Here is a 22,354-nt window from a genome sequence, read left to right as displayed (position 1 = left end):
TCACAATTGAAGTGGGTTTCTTTATTTTCACTTTTTTTTCTCTCTTCTCGAAGATATTTCAACCAACCAACCAACAAGCGTATTAAACTCTCGTGGGTCCCCCACAACAATTTGAAAATGTAGCCTATAAATCTTGTGGACAGCTCTGCAGAGGAGAAAAGGGACTATTTGATTTCTGTTTTTAGGCGGACATAACAATTTGAAATAAATCTCATGCCATGACTTTGCATTTGCATTCAGCAGTCTTGTGGGAGTTCCACAATTCATCACAAAACACAAGCAAAAAATTATCAATTGAAGTAAATTTTTGATAAAAAAAAATAATTCAATATTTTTTTCAACACACAAAACAACGGAGAGGTGGTGAGGAACAATGTGTTTATTTAGTTTATTTATTTTGACATTAAATATTGTAGTCTATTTTAAATGCTAATTACTTTGAATTGTATTACTACGTCTAGACTGTGCCTGGGGCAAATGCATACATACACATCGTCGACCCAATGTCATTGTCAGACATAATGACGTCTTAAGGATTTTTTTGTTTTTTTGTCATAGCATTGAGATATGACCCGTCTAAATGATGAGCAATATTTAGACCACCTACTTCACAGATGATTTCAGATGAATTATATTTTAAACTTTAGTCCGAAATTTCTTGTGGCTCATCCTGGTTAACGCTAAATGGTAAACATGTAAACGCTTGCAATAACTGTAAAATCGTTGACATTTTCTTAGATTTATAAAAAATCGTTCATCCAAGTGAATAATAATAATAATAATAATATTTAGCGAAATTAACTTTTTCCAAAAATTACAGAGATAATGTAACAGGTTATGAAAGTAGAGCTAAAACTAGTAAAACAGTCGAAAACTACCGCTCAAATGAAAACCTTTATATGGGGACTATGCGAAGATGTGGTCCTGCGTAAGTAATTTTTGTCATAGAAAATTGAAACATTTCCGGTGAATAATGTCGCTAATATCATCAAAATACCGAATATCGGGAGGTATCGATATATGGAAGCTACACGAAGACGTGAATTTACACAATTGTCAACACCGAATAAAGGGAGGTACAATTATAAGTGGGCTAAACAAAGACGAAAACCTGCATAGATAATTGTCCTTCCACAGTACCATTGCAAACTTTAAAAACGAAATTTGAAAAATTCAGGTTAATAATTAGCTACATTATTAACCACCAATTTTGCATTTCATCAAAATACCGAATAGCGGGAGGTATTGATATATATGGGCTACACGAAGACGTGAATCTACACAATTTTTCGCCATAGGTTGAAGTACGCATTAAGGACTTTAGATACCAAATTTGAAACAATTCGGGTGAAAAAAAACGAATATCGGGGGGTATCGTTATATAAGGAACTTCTTGTGTGGATTTTAAAACAATTCCATTGACAAATTTGACTAAAATTATGAAAATACCGAATATCGGGAGGAGCCGCCTTTCCAGGCGGTAATGCACTAGCAAAGAACTCCTTTTGTGAATTTTAAGACAATTCCATTGAAAAATTTGGCTATCATTATCAAAATACCGAATATCAGGGAGTACCGCTATACGATATCGTGGACCTATATAGACAATTCTCTTCTAGGGGATAAAGTACTCACAAGGAACTGCTTGTGTGGATTTTCGAACAACTACATTGAAAAATTTGGCGGAAATCATCAGAATACCGAATATCGGAGGAACCATTATATGTAGGATATACGATATCGTGGACCTATATCTCCCATATAAAGGTACATCCCTATGATCGGTATTTTGATGATTTCAGCTACATTTTTTAATGGAATTGTCTTAAAATCCATACTAGAAGTTCTTTCTAAGCACTTCACCCCCTGGAAGAAAAATGCCTATATAGGTCCACGATATCGTGTAGCCCACATACAACGCCACCCCCCGATATTCGATATTTTGACCAATTAATGGGACATTATTCAACGGAGTGGTCTCAAATTTCGTATGTAGAACTCGTATTGGGTACTACAGCCTATGACAAAAAATTGTCTATGCAGGTCCAGGTCTTCGTATAACCCCCATATATCAGTATCTCCTTATATTCGGCATTTTAAAGATTTTAGCGACTTTATTCGCCGGATTATTTCAAGATTCGTATTTGAATATTGTAATAGTCTATGACAAAAGTTGCCTATGCAGGTCCACGTCTTCGTATAGACCCTAATGTAACGGCTATATTCGATATTTTTAAGATTTTAACAGAATTGTTAACAGATTTTATTTTTTTGACAATTTCCAAATTCGTTCCAAATGGTGGAGGGTATTCAAAGTTCGGCCCGGCCGAAGTTACTGCTTTTTTACTTGTTAGATTATACTTTGGCCCTTTTTAACCATATTTTGATGAAAGAAGCAAAGGGTTAAAAATGTCGACAAAACAAATCCTCGTATTGTTATCTGTAATATCGATTTGTCGAAGACACCATATACCTAAAATGAACAGATTCCAAGCAGTCTTAATCCGAAAATTTCAGACATAGAAACTAGTTTCAATTGGTAGTTTCAATTGGTTTTGAAACATCAGAAGGGATGAGCCACTTTGCAAAACGGCGAGTTCTTAGAATGCAGGCTAATTGGCTGTCTGGTGCTTAAGATATTTCGTTGTTAATATGCTTTGAAGTCGGTTTTTTTTTTTGTACCGCGATGTCTAGGTTTAGATTTTCCTCGACCAGAAAAATCTAAAACAAAACCTATCGGTATTCTCGATTTCTGGCAGGATTGCTAAACTCTCTTCAAAGGTTGATGGAAACGACGTAGTAGTGATGATTCTGATTTTTCAAACAAGTTTAACTTTTGATCACGCCGGTGTCGTGAAATGGAACATGGGAAACCCCTTATTTGAAAGCTCATATTCTTTAGCTATTGCGGTCTTCTTGGATTCCACACACTCGTTAATAGATGAAAAAACTCCTGGTTTTGTTGTTTACAAGGATAACCACTAGATAATCCTTAACTACTCCATTAAATGGCAGTTTCAGTTTTTTATGTACTTTATACATTAGCCCAAATAAGCAAAATTGCATATCAAATCCTTTCGGTTACAAACGAAATTGAATGTTTAATCTCCAGACAAAGAGATGACTTTCTACATTTTTAAAATGGAAATTGCTGTTTTTTTTTTTTTTGTATTATCTTACCATTTCCTGTAAAGCGTTTGTTTTATGTCACTAAAAAAATAGATTTTCAAATTTGTTAAATTTGTTTTATTATTAGTAGTAGAAGTGATAAAATTTGGATTCTTATGATTTTATCATACATTGCTGTTACTGCTGCGACTAAAATTGAAATGATTTTCTTATCGTTTTATGTTTGTTTTTGTTGGTTTGTTCTTTCAATTTGGATTAAGCTTGTAATTTATAAATTAATGTTTTTCTTTTTTCTATACAATACATCGTTTTAGTTTTGATATACTTAAATAATATTATAATATCTGAATACATATACAATTGCTAAATAGAATAATAATAATAATAATAATAATAATAATGTGATATAAATTAACACAAGAAAAAATATAGGCCCAAAAAGGAAATACTAATAACACATAGAACAAAAGGTAGCTCATAAAACTAAATAAGACACACCCAAATTTTGTTGGCAATAAAAGCATATTCTGATAGCATTGACATTTTCTTTGACATTTATAACCACACCTCAACAAAAAAGTTTTAAGAAAAATAATAGCAACAAAAAGGAATTAAAAGACTCTTATAAAAAATATGGAATTTCAATATTTTTTCGTATTGTTTTGGAATAATAATGTATGAACCTTATTTGGAAATATTTCGTTCTGTCTAAAAAATAATACGAAAATGTACTTGTAATCACACACAAAAAATTATATGAAAGCTGATATAAGTCTATAGGAAAAAGGAGAAGAAAAATCAGTATTTTATCACCTTTTCTGCCAATATAGTTATTTCTGCGTTCATTAAATTTTCTAGCGGGACTTTACAATTTTGTTTATTTTTGACAAGTTTTTTTTTCCCAAGGACGTATGCTTGTTTTTTAATTGGAAAGCTTGTTCAGCCTTTATTCGTAACAAAAAGAAAACATGGCATCAATACAAGATAAAGAACGACCTTTATCTCAGTCTGTTTGTGGCTCATTAAATGTCTTATTTTGAAAAGTATTGACCATTGTTTCTACAGTTAGTTTTCATGGTAGTTTTATTGAGATTTCCAGACAAGGCCCACATTTGCTTTTAAGGTTAACACACGATGACGAATGCCAGAAACACTTGGTTCTTTTTAGGGGGAAGGGGGTTAGGCTAATATAATTCTTCTGTTTTTGCTCTGCTTATATCTTTAGATTCATTCTATACACAATGGAAACTACACATGAAATTCTAAATAGATAAAACATATCTACTAGAATTTCAATTACTTGAATTTCATAATTAGTATTAGAACTATGATTAAGACAATCACTGCTAATATACCCAAAAGTATCAATTTCTTTTTGCGTAATTTATTCTAAAAAAAAAAGAGAAGATAAATGTTTTGCGTTAATTCTCTCCAAAAACACTAAACGAACAATTCTACCTTATAGGAACTGGCCATGCGCAGATTTTCAGATCCCTGAGATACATAGACGCTGGTGTGTTCAACGGACGATTCTATCGAATCGATGATCAGTCCTTGTTCATAAACCATTGAACCTAATTTCTTGTAGATTTCATTAACACCAACAATATTTTCCTGCAAATGACAAAAATGAATCAATTATTTTTTTTAAATAAAAAACTAAATAGTTTTAATACTACATACCTCCAATTCCCGAATGGCTCTTTCTTGTTCCTCCAAAGCTTGTAAATCAATATCTTCTTGCATTTGCGTTTGTTGCTGTGATTTACGTCCAAAGAGATTGTCATCAAAAAATGAATTATTACTGCCATTCGAAGCATTGTTTGTGTTCCCAGGGGGTTTAGAGATGTTGTATTGATTTGCACGTGCTTGGCGCACTTGATTCTTTCCAATATCGAGCGTCTTACGTTGCAGAGTCTGAAAGCATTAAAATAAAGCGTTGATTTATATGTTTGGTTACTGTTAAAATGTATGAAATTTAGGAAACGTATAAAGTACATTTATATACAAATATATTTCATATAATTTCATTAAAAGAAAGGAGTTTTGTATGATAATTTAAGAAACAATTCAATTCAAAATTATGGAGTCTTTGTTTTTAACACGAACATTTGCAATTTGGAAGTGATGAAAGAAATGCTTAAAACTATAATGTTTTGTTTTAATGACTAAAGCGTATTTTCAGTATTTACTAAAACTAAGAAGCAAATTACAATTCCAAAGCCTAGAAATAAATTTATTTAATGTTTTTCACGATAGTCAACCTCAAAACCCCATTGTTCGGGTGGAAGGAAAACAAAAAAAAATGATTCTCACAGAACAATCATATATATGTATAATGATATTATATAATGTTATTCACTATTCTCTTATCTCAATACATTGCCTTTACGGTTGGACTATACACATTATTTTTTAGACAATAACTGTAAAAACATGTCATCTATCAGTTTAATAAAACCGGTTATAACGTTATCATATAAGAGCTTTCTTGTGCATTAATTATACGTTAGGGTACTGGCGTTGTATGACTAATGCGTCAAATACAAAATGATAACACCAACAAAAGCAATAGAAGGCACATACTTTGCCATAAATTATTCACCAAAAATATCGGCGTTTGTTTATTAACTATTGATATATGAACAACAATGGATCATACCTGAAATTTAGTTAAAGCTGCTGTAAATTCATCCACCAGACGATCTCTTTGAATTTTCAAATGACGTTCTTTACATTTTTCGACTTCGTTCAGTTGAATATTGGTATCGGTTACCAATTGATTAGTATACATCATAAGTTGGTGCCTGTAATAAAATAAGAAAATGCAATTTAATTCGAAATGAATTTCAGAACAATAACAAAAAAATACACTTAAATGCGTATCACCCTCGAAAAAAAATATTTAGCACATTTATACTGAAAGCAAGTTAAAATCGCGTTCGCCTATAAAAAATCATTTTATTGTCCATTAAGGAATGAATGTTTCATTCCGTCGAATAAGAACGCCAGAACTAGTGTTCCAAAATTAGTAAGTTTCTGGGTTTTAAGGGACTCTACAGGTATTTGAGGATTCGTACCTATTATGTTCACTTTCCACCAGATATTAGGTTAAATATAATAGCGTGGGAGACCTGATTATTGCAAGGTGTCACTGAAGAAATCTTTGGAATTAACCAAAGCCATTTCCAATTATTTCAAAGGGTTTTTGTGATGTTTTACATATGGACTGAGTTAAAACCTTAATGCACATTACAATTTAAACTGAAACTGGTTAAAAATTACCAGCATTAGGGCGGGATTTGAAACCTTACAACATTATTAAAGCTCCAAATTAAGACATATTTTTGTTTTAAGTGGTTTTCAAAACAAATAAAAAATGGCACAACAATATAAGTTCAGCCTCCTTTCCCAAAACACTCCAAAATAAATCTTTATACAAAAGACAGAAACATTTGATTTTTCTCCTGGAATAGATGACGAAAATATAAATATAATCTTATAGTGGAAGCTGTTTTAAAATATATGGAATATGGTGTTATGCGTATTTCTAATCTCCAACAATATCATTTACGTAGAAGGCTTTTAACAATTTCCTTAACACACAAAATCAACAAGTTTTTAGCATTACTTACAATTGTTTCTTTAAGTCGGGTGAATCCTGAGGTGTGTTACATTGGTTGACCATACGTTGCATAGTAACAACTAAAAGCAAGTTAAATAGTAAAAAAAAAGTAATTACAAAATTAATATTCACAAGTAATTCCATTAGCTAACTTACCATTTTGTTGGATTTTTTGTATGCTGGTGGCAATGGTCTGGGCCAATCTTTGAAAATCAATTTCACTCAAGGTCTGTGAGTTACTATTATTACCGCCACCAATACCACTCCCACCACCGCCCCCACTACCTATGCCATTTTCCATATGCTGCAAATCCATGCTTTCGTAGTTCAGCTTGAAGGCGATTCTTTTGAAATTCCTTTAGACAACAATCAATTGGAGGGCGGTTTACTGAAGCATAAAACATTAAATAAATTAATAACAAATTTGCTGTTAAATATACAACAAAAAGACCTTGTAATTCGATTATAAGGCCTTTGTACCTATTAGGGTATGGGTGCTTGTTGTGTTTTATTTTTTGGTCATTAGTTTCAACCTATATTTTGTTGGTATGTTATATGTAATATATTGTTGTTTTTTTTTTTTTTTCTAAGCACACTCATAGCACATTACATGGAAATTTTGTACGATTAACAGCAGTTATTTTGTACCCAATAAATAACAATTTTTAATTTCTCTGCTTGCTTATTAGTTTATGTCGAAACGATTTCTTGTTTTTGTTACCTTTTAAATACCCTCACAAGTTTTCTTTTTTTTTTTGTTATAGCTGATTTCCCTTCCTTTTTGCTGTAAAAGTGACGTAGTTCGACTTTGTAGTCGTTTATTGACATGCACACGAAAAAATTTTCCAAAATGCGTTTTAATTATTCCCTTTGTAAGTTTTTTGTCGTTGGCTCTCTTTTTATCTTTGTTTTCCGCTACATTAATTTGATTGCAACTTTTATTAACTTATTCATTAAAACACAATCATCTACCTTTAATTATTGTTTGCTTTGTTTTCTTTCGTTTTTTGCAAAGTGTCTCCTACTGACATTTTACATTCTCAGTGTTTTGGCATTGCCACTTTTTTGAAGGTGGCAGCACTGTAACGATGCTTTTGATTTCAAAGGCCACAGTATGTTTACATCCAGCGGGTTTTAATTAAACTTGTCGATAACACATGAGAATATAATGGCTATAAAAGAGGGGAATATAAAAATATACAAGAAACCGATAACCATTTTCAATTAGAAACCATGGTAGAAGAATATAGGTAGACGCGTAGACACAGCTGCTGTGACAATGAACTGTCAAACCAATTTTTTAATTGAAAATGTTGAATGAAAATTTATTTGGCATAAGTTGAGTTTAGGGGCTATGCTTGGATTGACCTGAAATTTTTACCGCAGGTAGGTATTTGTAACCTGATTACGGCAATATAATTTTTTTGTGGGGGAAATACCCGGTTACCCGGTTATTCGACCCAAAAGTTCGGATACAACATCCGGTTTATATCCGGTTCTACGTAACCGATATCAATAATATGGGTATCATTTGAAAGCTTATGAAAATATCTATCCAACAAGTGGTCATATGACGGGGTAATTGGAACCTGTTTCGGAGAAATTTAGGAAAATGTGCATTTTTGTATGAGTAATTTTTGAAAAACCCATAAAAACTCGAAAATGGACCCATTATAGGGTCTTAAAATCTATACACAATATTATAGCTAACACTATTGCCTTTCCAAAATGGTGTCATATGTGTTGATATCTTTTGTAGTTCCGAAGATATTGACTTTTAAAGTCGTTACTTATGAAAGCAGTTTGAGTGAACCCAAGTTTTGTGTCGGGTTTAACGTTCTTGTTAATCTGCTTTGTTTTTAATTTGGTGTTGTTAGAATATTATGGATCGCGTAGTCGGTGTTGGACATATCCCAGAGGAGAAAATCTTAAGCCCCGGCCGAAGGCCGGCTACTTACAAAAATTACAATTTTTAGAAAAACTATGGATCGCGTAGCCGGTGTTGGACATACCCCAGAGGAGAAAATCTTAAGCCCCGGCCGAAGGCCGGCTACTTACAAAAATTACAATTTTTAGAAAAACTATGGATCGCGTAGCTGGTGTTGGACATACCCTAGAGGAGAAAATCTTAAGCCCCGGCCGAAGGCCGGCTACTTACAAAAATTACAATTTTTAGAAAAACTATGGATCGCGTAGCCGGTGTTGGACATACCCTAGAGGAGAAAATCTTAAGCCCCGGCCGAAGGCCGGCTACTTACAAAATGTACAATTTTTAGAAAAACTATGGATCGCGTAGCCGGTGTTGGACATACCCCAGAGGAGAAAATCTTAAGCCCCGGCCGAAGGCCGGTTGCTTAAAAAAGCTATAAAGGTCAAAGTCAAATGCATCTAGACTGGAGAAAAATATAATTTAATGAATTCTATCTCTTATATCCACGGAACCACAAAAGATATCAACACATATGACACCATTTTGGAAAGGCAATAGTGTTAGCTATAATATAGTGTATAGATTTTAAGACCCTATAATGGGTCCGTTTTCGAGTTTTTATAGGTTTTTCAAAAAATACTCATACAAAAATGCAAATTTTCCTAAATTTCTCCGAAACCGGTTCCAGCAACCCCGTCACTGACCACTTGTTGGATAGGTATTTTCATAAGCTTTCAAATGATACCCATTTTATTGATATCGGTTACGTAGAACCGGATACAAACCGGATGTTATATTCGAACTTTTGGGTCGAATAACCGGGTAACCGGGTATTTCCCCCACAAAAAAATTACATTGCCGTAATCAGGTTACAAATACCTACCTGCGGTAAAAATTTCAAAATGATCCGAGCATAGCCCCTAAACTCAACTTGCTCCATTTATTTAAATTTGTATAAATTCTTGAAAAATGCGTATCATAACAACCTCCGATTGGCATCGTATAAGATCTATAACCTTATCTAATCTATTTATTTTTGAAAAAAAAATTTTTTTTATATTTTTATATTTGTTATATTTTTTTTACATATCAATGCTCCCAAGCGTTGATGCATCTACCTGTATTTTTCTACCATGTTAGAAACATTCTATTTTAGAATCTGTAATAATCGACCAGTTATGCAATTTCGTTCGATATCATTAAGGAAAAATCAAATACTTTTGTTGTTTTTATTTATTTGTATTTAAATTATTTATTTTCAACTGACAATTCCAGTCAAACGGCAGTGACACAATATCGACGTAGGTACTCTGTAGCTAAGATATATTTAAAAATATATATATCCAATATTTAAAAGTATTGCGTTACAGTAAGGTTGGCTTTTTAATATTGCATGATTAGACCAAATATGTTTGTTATTGACTTAAGCAGCTATCAGACGACCTATACATATGTAATGTCAAATTTCTCTTCTGTAGAACACATTGACGACATTTCAGTTGTGAAATATATGAGTTATATATATATCACAAATATTTAAAAGTTTTTGGAGAAGTACATTGATTTCAGAATGTTTTCTCAAACATTGTGATAAGATTATGTAAGGTGTTCGTCAACAGATTTAACTACATAATTCTACATAATTTTTCATTCAAAGTTCAAGTTCAAGTTCAAAAAAGGTTTTGATAGCTCATTGTACCATGTATCATGGTACATTTGTACTTTTTCCTGTTTTCATCGCAAAAATATAATTTTATTTCTCTGTTGTGTGAAAATATATAAAATAAAATTTGCGGTAAAAATACATCAATAAAGTATTATATTTTTATAAAATGCAATATAATAAAAAAGTAAAAAGCTGTTAAGTTCGGAGGGGCCGCACATTTCATAGCCTCCAACGTTAGGGGGATAATCCAATTTATATATATTTGTAATTCTCCGAAAATACCTATTTAAATGGGGCTATATGCAATCGAAGTTTTATTTAAACTTTTTTTTTGTAAGAGTCGCGCATGTTAGAAGAAAATAGATAGATGCATCAACGCTTGGAAACATTGATATATTTTAAAATGTTTTTTCAAAAACATTTTTATGTTTTCTTATACGACGCAAATCGCAGTTTTTAATGTTATGTATTTTTTAACAATCTTTGCAAATAATCAATCGGAGATTGTTATATTTTTTTATTTATTATTTTTTACGAATTTTATTTATTTATTTTTTTACGAATTTGAATAAATTTTCATTCAAAATTTTCAATTTTAAACTTATTTTGACAGTTTATTGTCTCAGCAGCTGTGTCAATGCGACTACCTGTATTCGTCTACCATTTTCAAAACTGTGCACACACACATAAACTATTATAAGTTTTGACGGAATGAAAAAATGCATCTGTACCATACTTGAAATAGTCCTTGATCTTGCTCAGAAATTTAGCACCATTTCTGGTGACCTCTTTACAAATAATTTTCTACGTAGTTATATTACTTTTTCATCTTAATCCATAACTCAAAATGAGTTTATCTCGAAACTGGTGAAATATAATGCCATGTTTACGTTAGAACTTTTTGTAGGGTTAACCTACTTTGAGAGGATTTATTTGAAGTAAAAGTAATGGATATGACAATTTAAATCCAAATCCAGTGGGTTAACCCTCATATATATAAACATACTATAAGACTCCTTAAGTTAATGGACAACGCTCTGTGTACGAATTATTGGTAATTCACTTAAAACTGATCCTATTGGCAATCACTATGAAGAAAAAATGGAAAACTAATTCTAATTTGTGGATTGTGGTCTACAAATTGTGGAACATACAAATGTAAATGTAAACTTCCCTTGTCTTATTTCTCATTACCTACATACGTTACCGCTCATACGCTCTATTGCAAATTCAATGTCTCTTACGCACGAATACAACTCTGTTTAAGTTATTGACATTCAATTCGCCACAAAAGTTTTGCTTTGACGAGAAACTCTGCAGCGAATTGGAGTAAATTCTTCGTTTTTTCGTGACACATCTATGTGAGGTGTGGTTGTAATTTTTTGTTAAATTCACTTAAAATATTTAGCAAAACACCAAAATATTTGTAACAATTCATACAATACACTTAGTGAATTAGGAATATATACTTAGATAACCATGGCGAACAGATTACCGGCTTGTGTGATTGATGTGGGCACCGGGTAAGTTGTCGGTCATTGAAGTAGAGAGGAGAAAAAACATGAAAAAAGTTTTTTGCTTCGCTTGGACAAAAAGTGGGGCACAGTGCAACGACTCATGAATGGTCACACTAAATGTAATAAGGATTTATTATTTGGTCCAATTTTAGTTATACGAAATTGGGCTTTGCTGGCAATAAGGAACCACAATTCATTATTCCCTCAGCCATCGCTATCAAAGAGTCGGCCCGTGTGGGTGACACTAATAGCCGTCGCATAACCAAAGGTGTGGAAGATTTGGATTTTTATATAGGCGATGAGGCATTTGATGCAACTGGCTACTCCGTTAAGGTAAGTAAAAACAATAAGATTAATGAATTTGATTATTATAGCTAATAGGAAGGTACATATACAAGTTTTCAACAATGTTTTGTGTGTGCGTGTGTATGTACGTGCACCTACCAATGACTAATCAATTGTTATCTTTATTTGTTGGTTTTTATTTTGTTGTGAATAATCTTGTGAGGAGACTCTTATCGTTAATTTCTGTTCTTATTTTAGTATCCCGTCCGCCATGGCCTGGTCGAAGATTGGGACTTGATGGAACGTTTTCTGGAGCAGTGTGTCTTTAAATATTTAAGAGCTGAACCTGAAGATCATCATTTCTTGCTAACAGAACCTCCATTGAATACTCCCGAAAATCGAGAGTATACTGCCGAAATTATGTTTGAAACTTTTAATGTTCCTGGTCTATATATTGCTGTACAGGTATTTAACGATTTGTACGGAGATATGAGCATGCATTCTAATTCATTTAATTTTGTTTTAGGCCGTTTTGGCATTGGCCGCCAGTTGGGCTTCCAGACCAGTTGAGGAACGTACCCTCACTGGCATTGTAGTTGATAGTGGAGATGGTGTTACTCATGTCATTCCAGTGGTAAGTGGTTACTTAGAAGCAGCTGAACGAATGTGAAAATACAGGGACCAATTTTAACACTTTTATTTCTATTTTTTGAATCGATTTATGAAAACGATTTTTCTTTAAAAATCTATGGAGCCATCTTTCCATTAAAAATATGAATTGTTCAACTGAATCCACATTTACCGATCTCCTTGCAGTACATGTGGAGAAACCGAAAAATTATATATTTTGTTTTTTAATTACCTTTTAAATTAAATTATTTTCTTATTAAAGGCTGAAGGTTATGTCATTGGCTCATGTATTAAACATATACCAATTGCTGGACGCAACATCACCTCATTCATTCAGAGTCTTTTACGTGAACGTGAAGTTGGAATACCACCCGAACAAAGTTTAGAAACTGCCAAAGCCATCAAAGAGAAACATTGCTACATATGTCCCGATATAGCCAAAGAATTTGCTAAATATGATGCCGAACCGGGAAAGTGGATTCGCAACTATACCGGCATTAATGGTGTAACAAAACAACCCTTTACCGTTGATGTGGGCTATGAAAGATTTTTAGGTCCAGAAATTTTCTTCCATCCTGAATTTTCAAATCCAGACTTCACCATTCCCATATCGGAGATTGTCGATAATGTCATACAGAATTGTCCCATTGACGTTCGGAGGCCATTGTACAATAATATTGTGCTTAGTGGTGGTTCAACAATGTTTAAAGATTTTGGACGGCGTTTGCAACGAGACATTAAACGTTCGGTAGATACACGCTTACGTATAAGTGAAAATTTATCGGAAGGAAGAATAAAGGTAAGGAATAAATATATTTAAATAAAATTTACTATGTTAAGTATTGTCAATTTTAGCCTAAACCCATTGATGTTCAAGTCATTACTCACCACATGCAACGCTATGCCGTTTGGTTTGGTGGCAGTATGTTGGCTTCAACTGTAAGTATTTGTTTTTCTCTGTTTTTGCCATACGTTATTTTAATATGTTTTTATGTTCTCCTTTTAGCCCGAATTCTATCAGGTTTGTCACACAAAAGCTGCCTACGAAGAATATGGACCCGGAATTTGTCGTCACAATCCAGTATTCGGTACAATGACATAATCATGCATTATTTTTCCACTTCAAAGGGTCTATTTTAAATATTTTATTGTGAATTCGGTTGATTCAAAATATTGATTCTAGTTGTCTTTTCGCTAAGACAAAAATAATTTCTATTTGGTTTCAAAAAAGTCTTTCTTTTTCTTCCTAATATTTTTTTTTCAATTTCTATTGATTTCACGTCACAGCTGTGTGATGGATCTTGTGTATTTCTTTAGACTAACAAAAAACAAAATATGAGAAAACCCGGTCAGTCTAACCGTCTAGACTTTGTTTTTGCATTTTCTTTCTCGCCTGAGTATTAAATATTATACATATATTTTAATTTTTTTTATAAATAACTTATATATATTTTAAAAGAACAGTACATTTAACTATAAATTTGGCCAAATGAAAAAATAAAATTTTACTAGAAATATATATACATTTCTTCCTCCTTCTATATATTTACTCACCATCCCATGACATCTACATCCTTGAAAATCATTATTTCTCACTATATAATTTTATAATGATGAAAAATAAAGCTTTTCCTTAAATCCTAAGATAAACTGATTCAAACCAATTGGAGCCGATGTAATCTAGCTCTTGAAACTAAAAAAAAAACAATTTAATACATGTATAATTTTTAAAACACACATCCACACAAGCTAACATAATTAATCATTCTTATAACATAAACAGAAGTAACATATTTAACAATTTATTTAGAAAACAATTGCCGCCTTTATTTTAATTTCATTATCAATAAACACCATAGTATAAAAAGAGCAAATTTAAAAAAATCATTTTTTTTGTGTGAAAGTAAATAAGTGAATCAGAATTTAAAACTTCAAAATAATAAAAACATTCGTTAGTTACTTATATTGCAACACTGAAAACGATAGTAATTAATAATAAAAACTCGAGTCAATATAAATTGATAATAATAAACAAAACATTTAAATGGTGTGTTTTCCAAGAAAGAAAAAAGACAACAATTTTTAATTTTTTAACAGCAAACGAAGTATTGTGTTAAAATTGCAATGAATTTTTGAGCTCAATAAAATGGGAGGGAAAATCAAACATTTAAATGGTGTGTTTTACAAGAAAGAAAAAAGACAACAATTTTTAATTTTTTAACAGCAAACGAAGTATTGTGTTAAAATTGCAATGAATTTTTGAGCTCAATAAAATGGGAGGGAAAATCAAATGTATTTAATCTATTTATGCTAAAACTTTTCGAAATGGTTTCCATTACATACCTGTATATTTCCCAACATAAGACATCCGCAGGGAAGATGTCTCATCGATCAATCCACTGGGAACCACCGCGAACTTCTTGGGATGCGGACAAGTAATAACGTGATAGGTCGATCTGCGGTTAGCTATGCGGCCCAGAGTGATCTGTGAATGTAAGTGTTATGTAGTGGAAGAGCATCAAGACCTGCCAGAATGCTGCCCTGAGAAAAAATGACGTGACAAAGGTCCAGCCCGTAAGTCAGCTTAACAATATGCTTTCGTTGTCTTTATGGTGGATAAATTTCCTCACCCAGTACATGGTTGCGGCATCCCTTGGTATTTGTACATCTTTGGAAAATGTAGACAAGTTGTAGACGCTGAGCTTTAACAACACTATTTCAATTTACATTGGTTCCTAAAATAAATGCATTTTCAATACATTAAAATCTGGAGAATAGGTCTTTAGCCTCAATGCATTTCTCACATTTTGGATTTGAGAATTGAATTTATTCATCCGTTAGTCAGCAAATACAGGATCTTTTGAGAGTGTTTATTTTGAACAGTAGTGGCAAAAACACTTAATTCCTTCGAAAAATGTAGCTTTAGAATATCTTTCAGTGGGCGTTATTAAATGATTTAATACTTGTAAAAGCGGTACAAGTAGGAATGTTCTGTTCCCTGTATTAATGAAGTCCGTTGGAATGTTGAAAATGTGCTGAGTATGGACCAAATAAGAGTATTCTACGATTTTTTTATGCGAGGAAATGGATCTCTATATCCTTTGGGTTTTGTAAACATTTTAATTTGCATAAATTTAAAATAAATTCTTTATGGCTTTTAGAACTTTTGTCATAAGATTAAAAGTATAATGAAGAGGAAAGATTTTTTAGTTACTAATAATCCAAAATCCATTTCGAATTGTAACCAATAATTTTAAGGTGTAAAGCTATATCGAAATCATCTGTATCAACAACAGTTGTTCTAAGATCCGAATGGAGCCCAGATCCACTGTCACCCCAGTCTATTATGCTACAAGAGTTCGTCTGCAGAACTACAACATTGTGTAAGATTGTTTGAAATTTCAACGCCGTTTTTCGCAAAAAGAAAACAAACCCCTCTTTTTTATGTAAGCCATGTGAGACGTTTTAATTTATTATATGCTCCATTCAAACACGAAAAGACAAGTGGTATATTTAAATATATATATATTTAATATTATATGCGTATAAATTGGAATAAGTACCCAAAACGAAAAAAAAAAAAATTGCAAAAATTAAACATTTATCAAATTCCTTTAATAAAATTATGCATTGGCAACTAGTAGGGATATAACAAATAAGCAAATCTACATTTCGTTTTATTATAAATATGAATTGCTTCTCTCACAAACTAACAATTTTTTTTTCTTCATAAAGATTAAAGTGATTTGTATGTGTTTATAAAATGTGTATATCATATAAATTGTTATTATTAAATTTCATCTATTTAAAATAGAAAATTTTCAAATATTAATTTTTGTATATGTGTTTTTGATGCTATTGATAAAAAATCGTTTATTCTACATTTATAGAGAGATAGTAGTAAGTAGGTGGTGGCGACAAATATTTCCGATTCTTTTTGCATTTGACTACATTGTTAATGTGATTTGTTCTTTAAAATAGTTACGTAAATTTGGGAAATTTATTAGTAAGAGATAATCTTAAATTCAAATGTACCAAAAGAAAAAAGTCTTTGAGACTTTAGTAGTTTAATAGACATACATATAAAGCCATATACGTTTCAGCTGTAAATTATGTTGTTTTTTATTTTTCATAACTTCCTGAAGTAGGGCGTTTTTTATTTTCATTTTTATTTGCCCATTAATCAAAATAATCTGTAGTATCTTCTTCAGTTGAATCATTTCCATCATTTTCACCTGGCTGCAGATTTTCGGTCGCACTTCGCACACTTTGAATAAATTCTCGCATGGCATGGACAACGTCGGTAAATGATTGACGCAGAACAGCTCCTATTTAAAATGAGAGAGACATTAGTGTTTACAAATGTATAATTGAAATGAGAAAAGTTAAACCTTGTCCTGTGCCAGCCGCTGCATTATCCAAATTCATGTTTAAAGCCTGTAAATGTCGATCTACTTCTGCCACTTCGTTTGCAGCATCGGCTGGAACCTGGGCAGCAACCCGTGCGGCAGCTTGTTCTACATTGGCAACAACCTGTTGCTGCTGCTGAGGATCTGCAGCGTTGGCAGCGGCGGCAGCATTTTGCAAGTTAAAAGTGGGTAATAGGGATTGGAAAAACATGGAAACAGATCGGTTACTGGCTGTGGTAGGGCTACTTGATGATGATTTCCTAAAGAGAAAAACATAATATTAAAATAATATTTTTCGTTTGGAAAAGATTAACCCACCTTTCATAAAAGTTGACGGAATCAAGTGGTGGCAATGGGTCATACATCATAATGGCCTCCTTTTCCTTAGCCACAAAAGGTGCCAATGGTACTTTCTCCTTGTAATCAGAGAGTATAACATGTCTCAATATGGGTCTTGGTGGCTGAACATAACGAGCAGATCTTTTTTGCTTGTAGTCTTGAATGACTTCATCTTTGCTTTCGATACGATCTAAAGCAGCGTTAACATTGCGCTCCAACCAAGGCAGGATGTTATTTTGACGCCAAATTACTTTGGCCCGACAAACATATAATGAAACCAATTGATGGAGGGCTGGAGATTGACTGTGGATTTGTAAAATTTGGAAATTAAAGTAAAACAATTGATGCTAATGTTATATTTACCTTCCAGAAACCTCTGAGTTGAAGTATGAGTTGCTCAATACCCGCTTATCTGTCTGAACTGATAACTCGTCCAGTAAAGGCTTCAAGACTCCCGGAAACATGAGCAAGGCGTACTGCAATGCCTTGTCGGCATTTTCGCCATCTAAGTAAGGAGTAGAAATCAAGATTAGATTCAATACGATTAAATTTTATGTCCAAACAGGATTTCTGAATAAATAAAATGCATACAAATAAAGAAAGAAATATTGATATTAAACACTCTTTAAACTTACCTCCATGCAACAAGAACAATGCTAGGGCATAAGAATATGCCATATTGGGTAATTGCGACAAATTACGTACAACATTATACTCTTCATAAAATTTTACTAGCCATGCATGTTGCTTGCTGCGTATGGCATAATAATCAATTATAAGAACCATTGCCAAGGGGTCTACATCAGGGTTTAGACTCAAAATCAATTTTGAAATTTCAAATGCCGTGCGGCAACAAGCTCTTGCTTCCAAGTACTGGGCATGTTTGAAAAGTACCACGAATAGGGCACGATTCTCTTGACGCCTATAGTCTAGACGACAGTTGCCATTTGTTAGACTGAAGCTTGGATGCAATGATGTCTCTAAAACTAGCACAGCTCTTTCGATTAATTCGGCGGCAAGTGAAAAATCTTCTGTCATTTTGCCTAAAAAGGAAAATTTGAATTTTTAAATTACTTTTAAGAACGGATTAATAAGTTTCTATACTTACACAATTCACTTAATTGTATTAAGGAATCGACGTGATAGGGGCAGCGTCGTATTAAATTTATCAAAAAATCGGAATCGGTTCGTTCTAATGCCGTAAGAAATAGATTTTGTACACTTTGATAATATTGACTGTGCTCAAAGGCAAACCATTGTACTTTATCCATTGATCCCACACGTGCCATTGTTGATGTGGATGTAGCATTATCCGGAGCCTGACATGGTCTCATATTTATAATGTTTTTGGTTACTGGTGGCCACGATTCTTTGGCTGTTACCATGTATGTCGATTTTAGTGTTAATTTTTGACGTCCGCGCTTGTTCCTGAAATTAGTGGAGTATAGAAAAGCTAAAATGGCAGAATAAATGACATATACTCACTCAATTTTGACTACTCTTTTACCGAATGTACGCCGCATTTCATTTTGAGGATTAAGATTTTTTAATTCCACCGCCATTAATGATTTGTCGATTTCAATTCTTGGCGTTGTTAATTTGGGATTTTGTGTAGTGGCCACCGACACTTTGTTGAGTAGAGGGTCTATGTCATTGATAAATTTGTCAGTAAGCTGAAGAGAAAGAATAAATAATGTTAATATAAAGTTGCTTAGAGAAATATTTCTGATCTGAACAACTCCATATTTTAAAAGGTCGTTATACGTATAAATACAACGGGATAGTCTTTTTTCGCAGTTTTCCCGAAATATGGTTCTTTGAATGTAAAATAATTGTTAAGCCTTTCAGGTCCTCATTAACAAAGTTTTGAGAGCGGGTTCTTTGAATGTAAAATAATTGTTAAGCCTTTCAGGTCCTCATTAACAAAGTTTTGAGAGCGGGAAATTGCGGATTAGTAATGGAATTAAACATAGCAATATATAAAATATCAAGTTTTTAGGATGGCTGACTTTCACATATAAACAGTTTAAATGTCCAGAAAGTAAGAACTATTACATCTTTGCGATCAGTATATTAAAGGCAGCTTTTTACACAAGTTCACAATCACCAAGAACTTTAACGCGTTGTGGCTTACTTTACAAATCGTCATTATTATTATAGTACACAGTATTTTAGAATAGACACACATTAGGTTTACAGCTTAATTTACCTCATTATCTTCACTGCTTATATGATTTCCCGTGTACTTGGACTTCTTCTTGCGCTTCTTCTTTTTCTTCTTGGAGGCGGCTGGTCCAGTTTCAAGATTAGTAGCTGCAGATGCATGCTCAGTTTCATTGTCATCCTCTTTTACCTCGCTTTCCGAGGGACTTTGTTGATTCAGCTGAATTTGAAATGAATAGAAGAAAAATCTATGAACCACCTTATTAAAACTAATCCAATATCTTAAACTAAAAGCAACATATCTTGGTCCTATACCATGATATATATGATTGAATATGTATAAAAAACATATGTTATGATTTAACTAACCTACATTCATAACAAATATTTTGTGTATATGTAGATGGAAGACAAGTCAATCGTTTTTTTCTTGGCCCTTAAACACCACCCACCCACACTTACTGAAGACCAAATAAATAAGAAGCAAATAAAAAAAGCAAACGGCAACAAAACAAAGAATCATCTACATATCTTATAACTCTTACCAAATCGAAAAAGTTGGATTTTCCCTTGCCACTTTGCAAATCGGGATCTTCTTCACCCTCACTGCTCAACAGATTATCAACATCTTCATCGTTGGGCTGAAGTTCATCAGCACCCTGCAACTTCTTTAAGACTCTGGATGACATTTTTTATAGATGTCCTTCTTTAGTTTTCCTGGAAAACAACAACTTGGACAAGGTCCTTTTGATGGCTTTCTAGATTAGGATTATACTAATCTATTGATTGTTACTCGATTTTCAGATTTTTTCAAGAGATGTGTCGTTTTGGTAAGATATTCATTGGGCTATTCAATTAAAAGAACGTCATGAGCTAGTTCGTGCTCATATGAAAAATGAATAATAATTTTAATCGATGGTCATATGCAGACAGTTTCAAGAAAGATGAATAAAATTTTTCCAAGATTTCCCTAAAGATAGGAAATAACAAAAAATTCATGTTGTTAGACCGCTGCCTTAAATTGTACGTTTTCATCAAAAGAGGTGAGGCCTCGCCTAGAAACGTGGTAGAAGAATATAGGTAGATACAACCATGGTACAATGAAGAGAAGGTAGGTCAACTTTGAAAAAATTGCAAGTATAGAGGTCTACCTGTTTGGCTTGTAATGTCAGAATGAGTATCAAAATAATAAAAAATCAAACAACTTGTTGCATTTATTTTGAATAAATAATTGATAACCGCGAAAACTGAATGAAAGGCCAACATTTCTTTTCAAAATCATGTTCTATATATCTCTAAAGGTTTATTTCGCTACAAAAACTGTAGATACTCTCGATGCATACGTTGAAATAAACATTTGAAAACACCCGAATTTGAAGTTTTCTGAACAATTTTTTTGTTATTGAAAAGAAAACACATACATAAACAAATAAAGATGACATATTAAGCCAAGAAAATAAAAAAATTAAAATCATATGGTATCATAGCCCTACCTTGATATCATTGTACCATGGATACAACAACGCTTAGAAACATTAATATGTCAAAAATTTTAAAGTGTTTTGTCAAAAATAAGTGGAAATGTATATGTTTTCTTGTACAACGCAAATCAGAGGTTGTAATGATATGCATTTTTCAACAATTTTTAAAAAATTTCAATAATTTTTCATTCAAGATTTTCAATTTCAAAATCGGTTTGATAGTCCATTGTTCCAGCAGCTGTGTCGATGCGACTACCTGTATTCTTCTACCATGTCTAGAAACATATACATTCGAAATTCGTGTGTAGATTGTGAATTAATGAAATGAGAACATTATTAATTACTACTTGTAAAATCGGTCTATCAGTTTTAGTCTAGATTCAAACCTTCGTACTTCCTATATAAAATAATAGATAAATTCAAAGGAAGATAAAAGCGAAACAAAATTTAAGCAAAAAGAAACAAAAATACTATTTAATAAAAAAAAAATGAAGACCGTATTATTTTATTTCACACTTGGTTTTTAAGCAGACATATATATGCACAAATTATACGATAATTTTTTCTGTTGTAAGCATTGTAGAAGAATACAGGTTATCGCATCGACACAGCTGCTGGGACAATGAACTGTCAAAACGATTTTGGAATTGAAAATGTTGAATGAAAAATTATTGACATTTGTAAAAATTGTTGAAAAATTCATATTATAACACCCACCGATTTGAGTCGTATAAGAAAACATTTAAAAATATACTTTTTTTGATAAAACATTTTCACAATTTTGACATATCAATGTTCCCAAGCGTTGATGCATCTACCTATATTCTTCTACCATGGTTGTAAGTCATCGGTTGGCTTCTTATGTAACAAACAAATGGAGTTTGGATCTGGATCAATTTCGGTAACAAATTATAATTAATTATAAATTAAATTAATTAAATTATAAATTATAATTAATTAATTAATTATATTGGTGTACCTGTTTGGCTTGTAATGTCAGGGTTACTATCAAAACAATCAAAAACCCAAACAACTTGTTGCATTGATTTTGAATTAATAATTGAAAATAAGCACTTTGAAAACATCCGAATTTGAATATTATTGAACAATTTTTATTATTGAAAATAATACACATACATAACAAATGAAGTTGGCATACTAAGCCAAGAAAATTATCAAA

The 22,354-nt window shown here is 32.4% G+C and overlaps 3 protein-coding genes across 5 annotated transcripts; 1 reads left to right on the top strand and 2 right to left on the bottom strand.

Moving 5' to 3' along the window:
• Positions 1–3,223: 3,223 nt before the first annotated feature.
• Positions 3,224–7,789, bottom strand: LOC101895751 (syntaxin-7). 2 transcript variants are annotated; one of them, XM_005190573.4, is made up of 7 exons: positions 7,476–7,789; positions 6,911–7,142; positions 6,765–6,834; positions 5,792–5,936; positions 4,813–5,046; positions 4,588–4,743; positions 3,224–4,518 (listed from the first exon to the last, which is right to left on the bottom strand). In XM_005190573.4, exons 2-7 carry the CDS (start codon positions 7,068–7,070, stop codon positions 4,426–4,428), a joined length of 858 nt encoding a protein of 285 aa, XP_005190630.1. In that variant the 5' UTR covers positions 7,071–7,142; positions 7,476–7,789; the 3' UTR covers positions 3,224–4,425. The 2 variants fall into 2 exon arrangements, with proteins under 2 accessions (XP_005190630.1, XP_005190631.1); XM_005190574.4 differs by lacking the exon at positions 7,476–7,789 and adding an exon at positions 7,235–7,420.
• A 3,873-nt stretch (positions 7,790–11,662) lies between these two features.
• Positions 11,663–14,490, top strand: LOC101895575 (actin-related protein 3). The gene is made up of 7 exons (XM_005190572.4): positions 11,663–11,873; positions 12,020–12,200; positions 12,411–12,617; positions 12,679–12,786; positions 13,045–13,581; positions 13,638–13,721; positions 13,789–14,490. Exons 1-7 carry the CDS (start codon positions 11,830–11,832, stop codon positions 13,882–13,884), a joined length of 1,257 nt encoding a protein of 418 aa, XP_005190629.1. The 5' UTR covers positions 11,663–11,829; the 3' UTR covers positions 13,885–14,490.
• A 1,730-nt stretch (positions 14,491–16,220) lies between these two features.
• LOC101895395 (ribosome quality control complex subunit TCF25) lies at positions 16,221–20,532 on the bottom strand. 2 transcript variants are annotated; one of them, XM_005190571.4, is made up of 9 exons: positions 20,239–20,532; positions 19,740–19,913; positions 19,016–19,203; positions 18,639–18,958; positions 18,166–18,573; positions 17,894–18,035; positions 17,510–17,833; positions 17,174–17,451; positions 16,221–17,110 (listed from the first exon to the last, which is right to left on the bottom strand). In XM_005190571.4, exons 1-9 carry the CDS (start codon positions 20,380–20,382, stop codon positions 16,962–16,964), a joined length of 2,127 nt encoding a protein of 708 aa, XP_005190628.2. In that variant the 5' UTR covers positions 20,383–20,532; the 3' UTR covers positions 16,221–16,961. The 2 variants fall into 2 exon arrangements, with proteins under 2 accessions (XP_005190628.2, XP_058982418.1); XM_059126435.1 differs by having other exon boundaries at positions 16,221–17,107.
• Between the last annotated feature and the right edge of the window lie 1,822 nt (positions 20,533–22,354).

This window comes from Musca domestica, unplaced genomic scaffold (assembly GCF_030504385.1).
Source record: "Musca domestica strain aabys unplaced genomic scaffold, Musca_domestica.polishedcontigs.V.1.1 38, whole genome shotgun sequence".
NCBI lineage: Eukaryota > Metazoa > Arthropoda > Insecta > Diptera > Muscidae > Musca > Musca domestica.
This window is presented reverse-complemented; position numbering and strand designations above follow the sequence as displayed.

Bases quoted from the DNA above. Each gene is read 5' to 3' on its own strand.
- LOC101895395 (XM_005190571.4), bottom strand. From the start codon at position 20,382: ATGTCATCCAGAGTCTTAAAGAAGTTGCAGGGTGCTGATGAACTTCAG. The intron at 18,036-18,165 runs GTAAGTTTAAAG...CTCCTTACTTAG, and splicing joins ATTGTTCTTGTTGCATGGAG to ATGGCGAAAATGCCGACAAG. The intron at 17,834-17,893 runs GTAAATATAACA...ACAAATCCACAG, and splicing joins AACTCAGAGGTTTCTGGAAG to TCAATCTCCAGCCCTCCATC.
- LOC101895575 (XM_005190572.4), top strand. From the start codon at position 11,830: ATGGCGAACAGATTACCGGCTTGTGTGATTGATGTGGGCACCGG. The intron at 12,201-12,410 runs GTAAGTAAAAAC...TTCTTATTTTAG, and splicing joins CAACTGGCTACTCCGTTAAG to TATCCCGTCCGCCATGGCCT. The intron at 12,618-12,678 runs GTATTTAACGAT...ATTTTGTTTTAG, and splicing joins GTCTATATATTGCTGTACAG to GCCGTTTTGGCATTGGCCGC.
- LOC101895751 (XM_005190573.4), bottom strand. From the start codon at position 7,070: ATGGATTTGCAGCATATGGAAAATGGCATAGGTAGTGGGGGCGGTGGT. The intron at 6,835-6,910 runs GTAAGTTAGCTA...ACTTGCTTTTAG, and splicing joins ACAAAAAATCCAACAAAATG to TTGTTACTATGCAACGTATG. The intron at 5,047-5,791 runs GTATGATCCATT...TAATGCTTTCAG, and splicing joins CAGCTTTAACTAAATTTCAG to ACTCTGCAACGTAAGACGCT.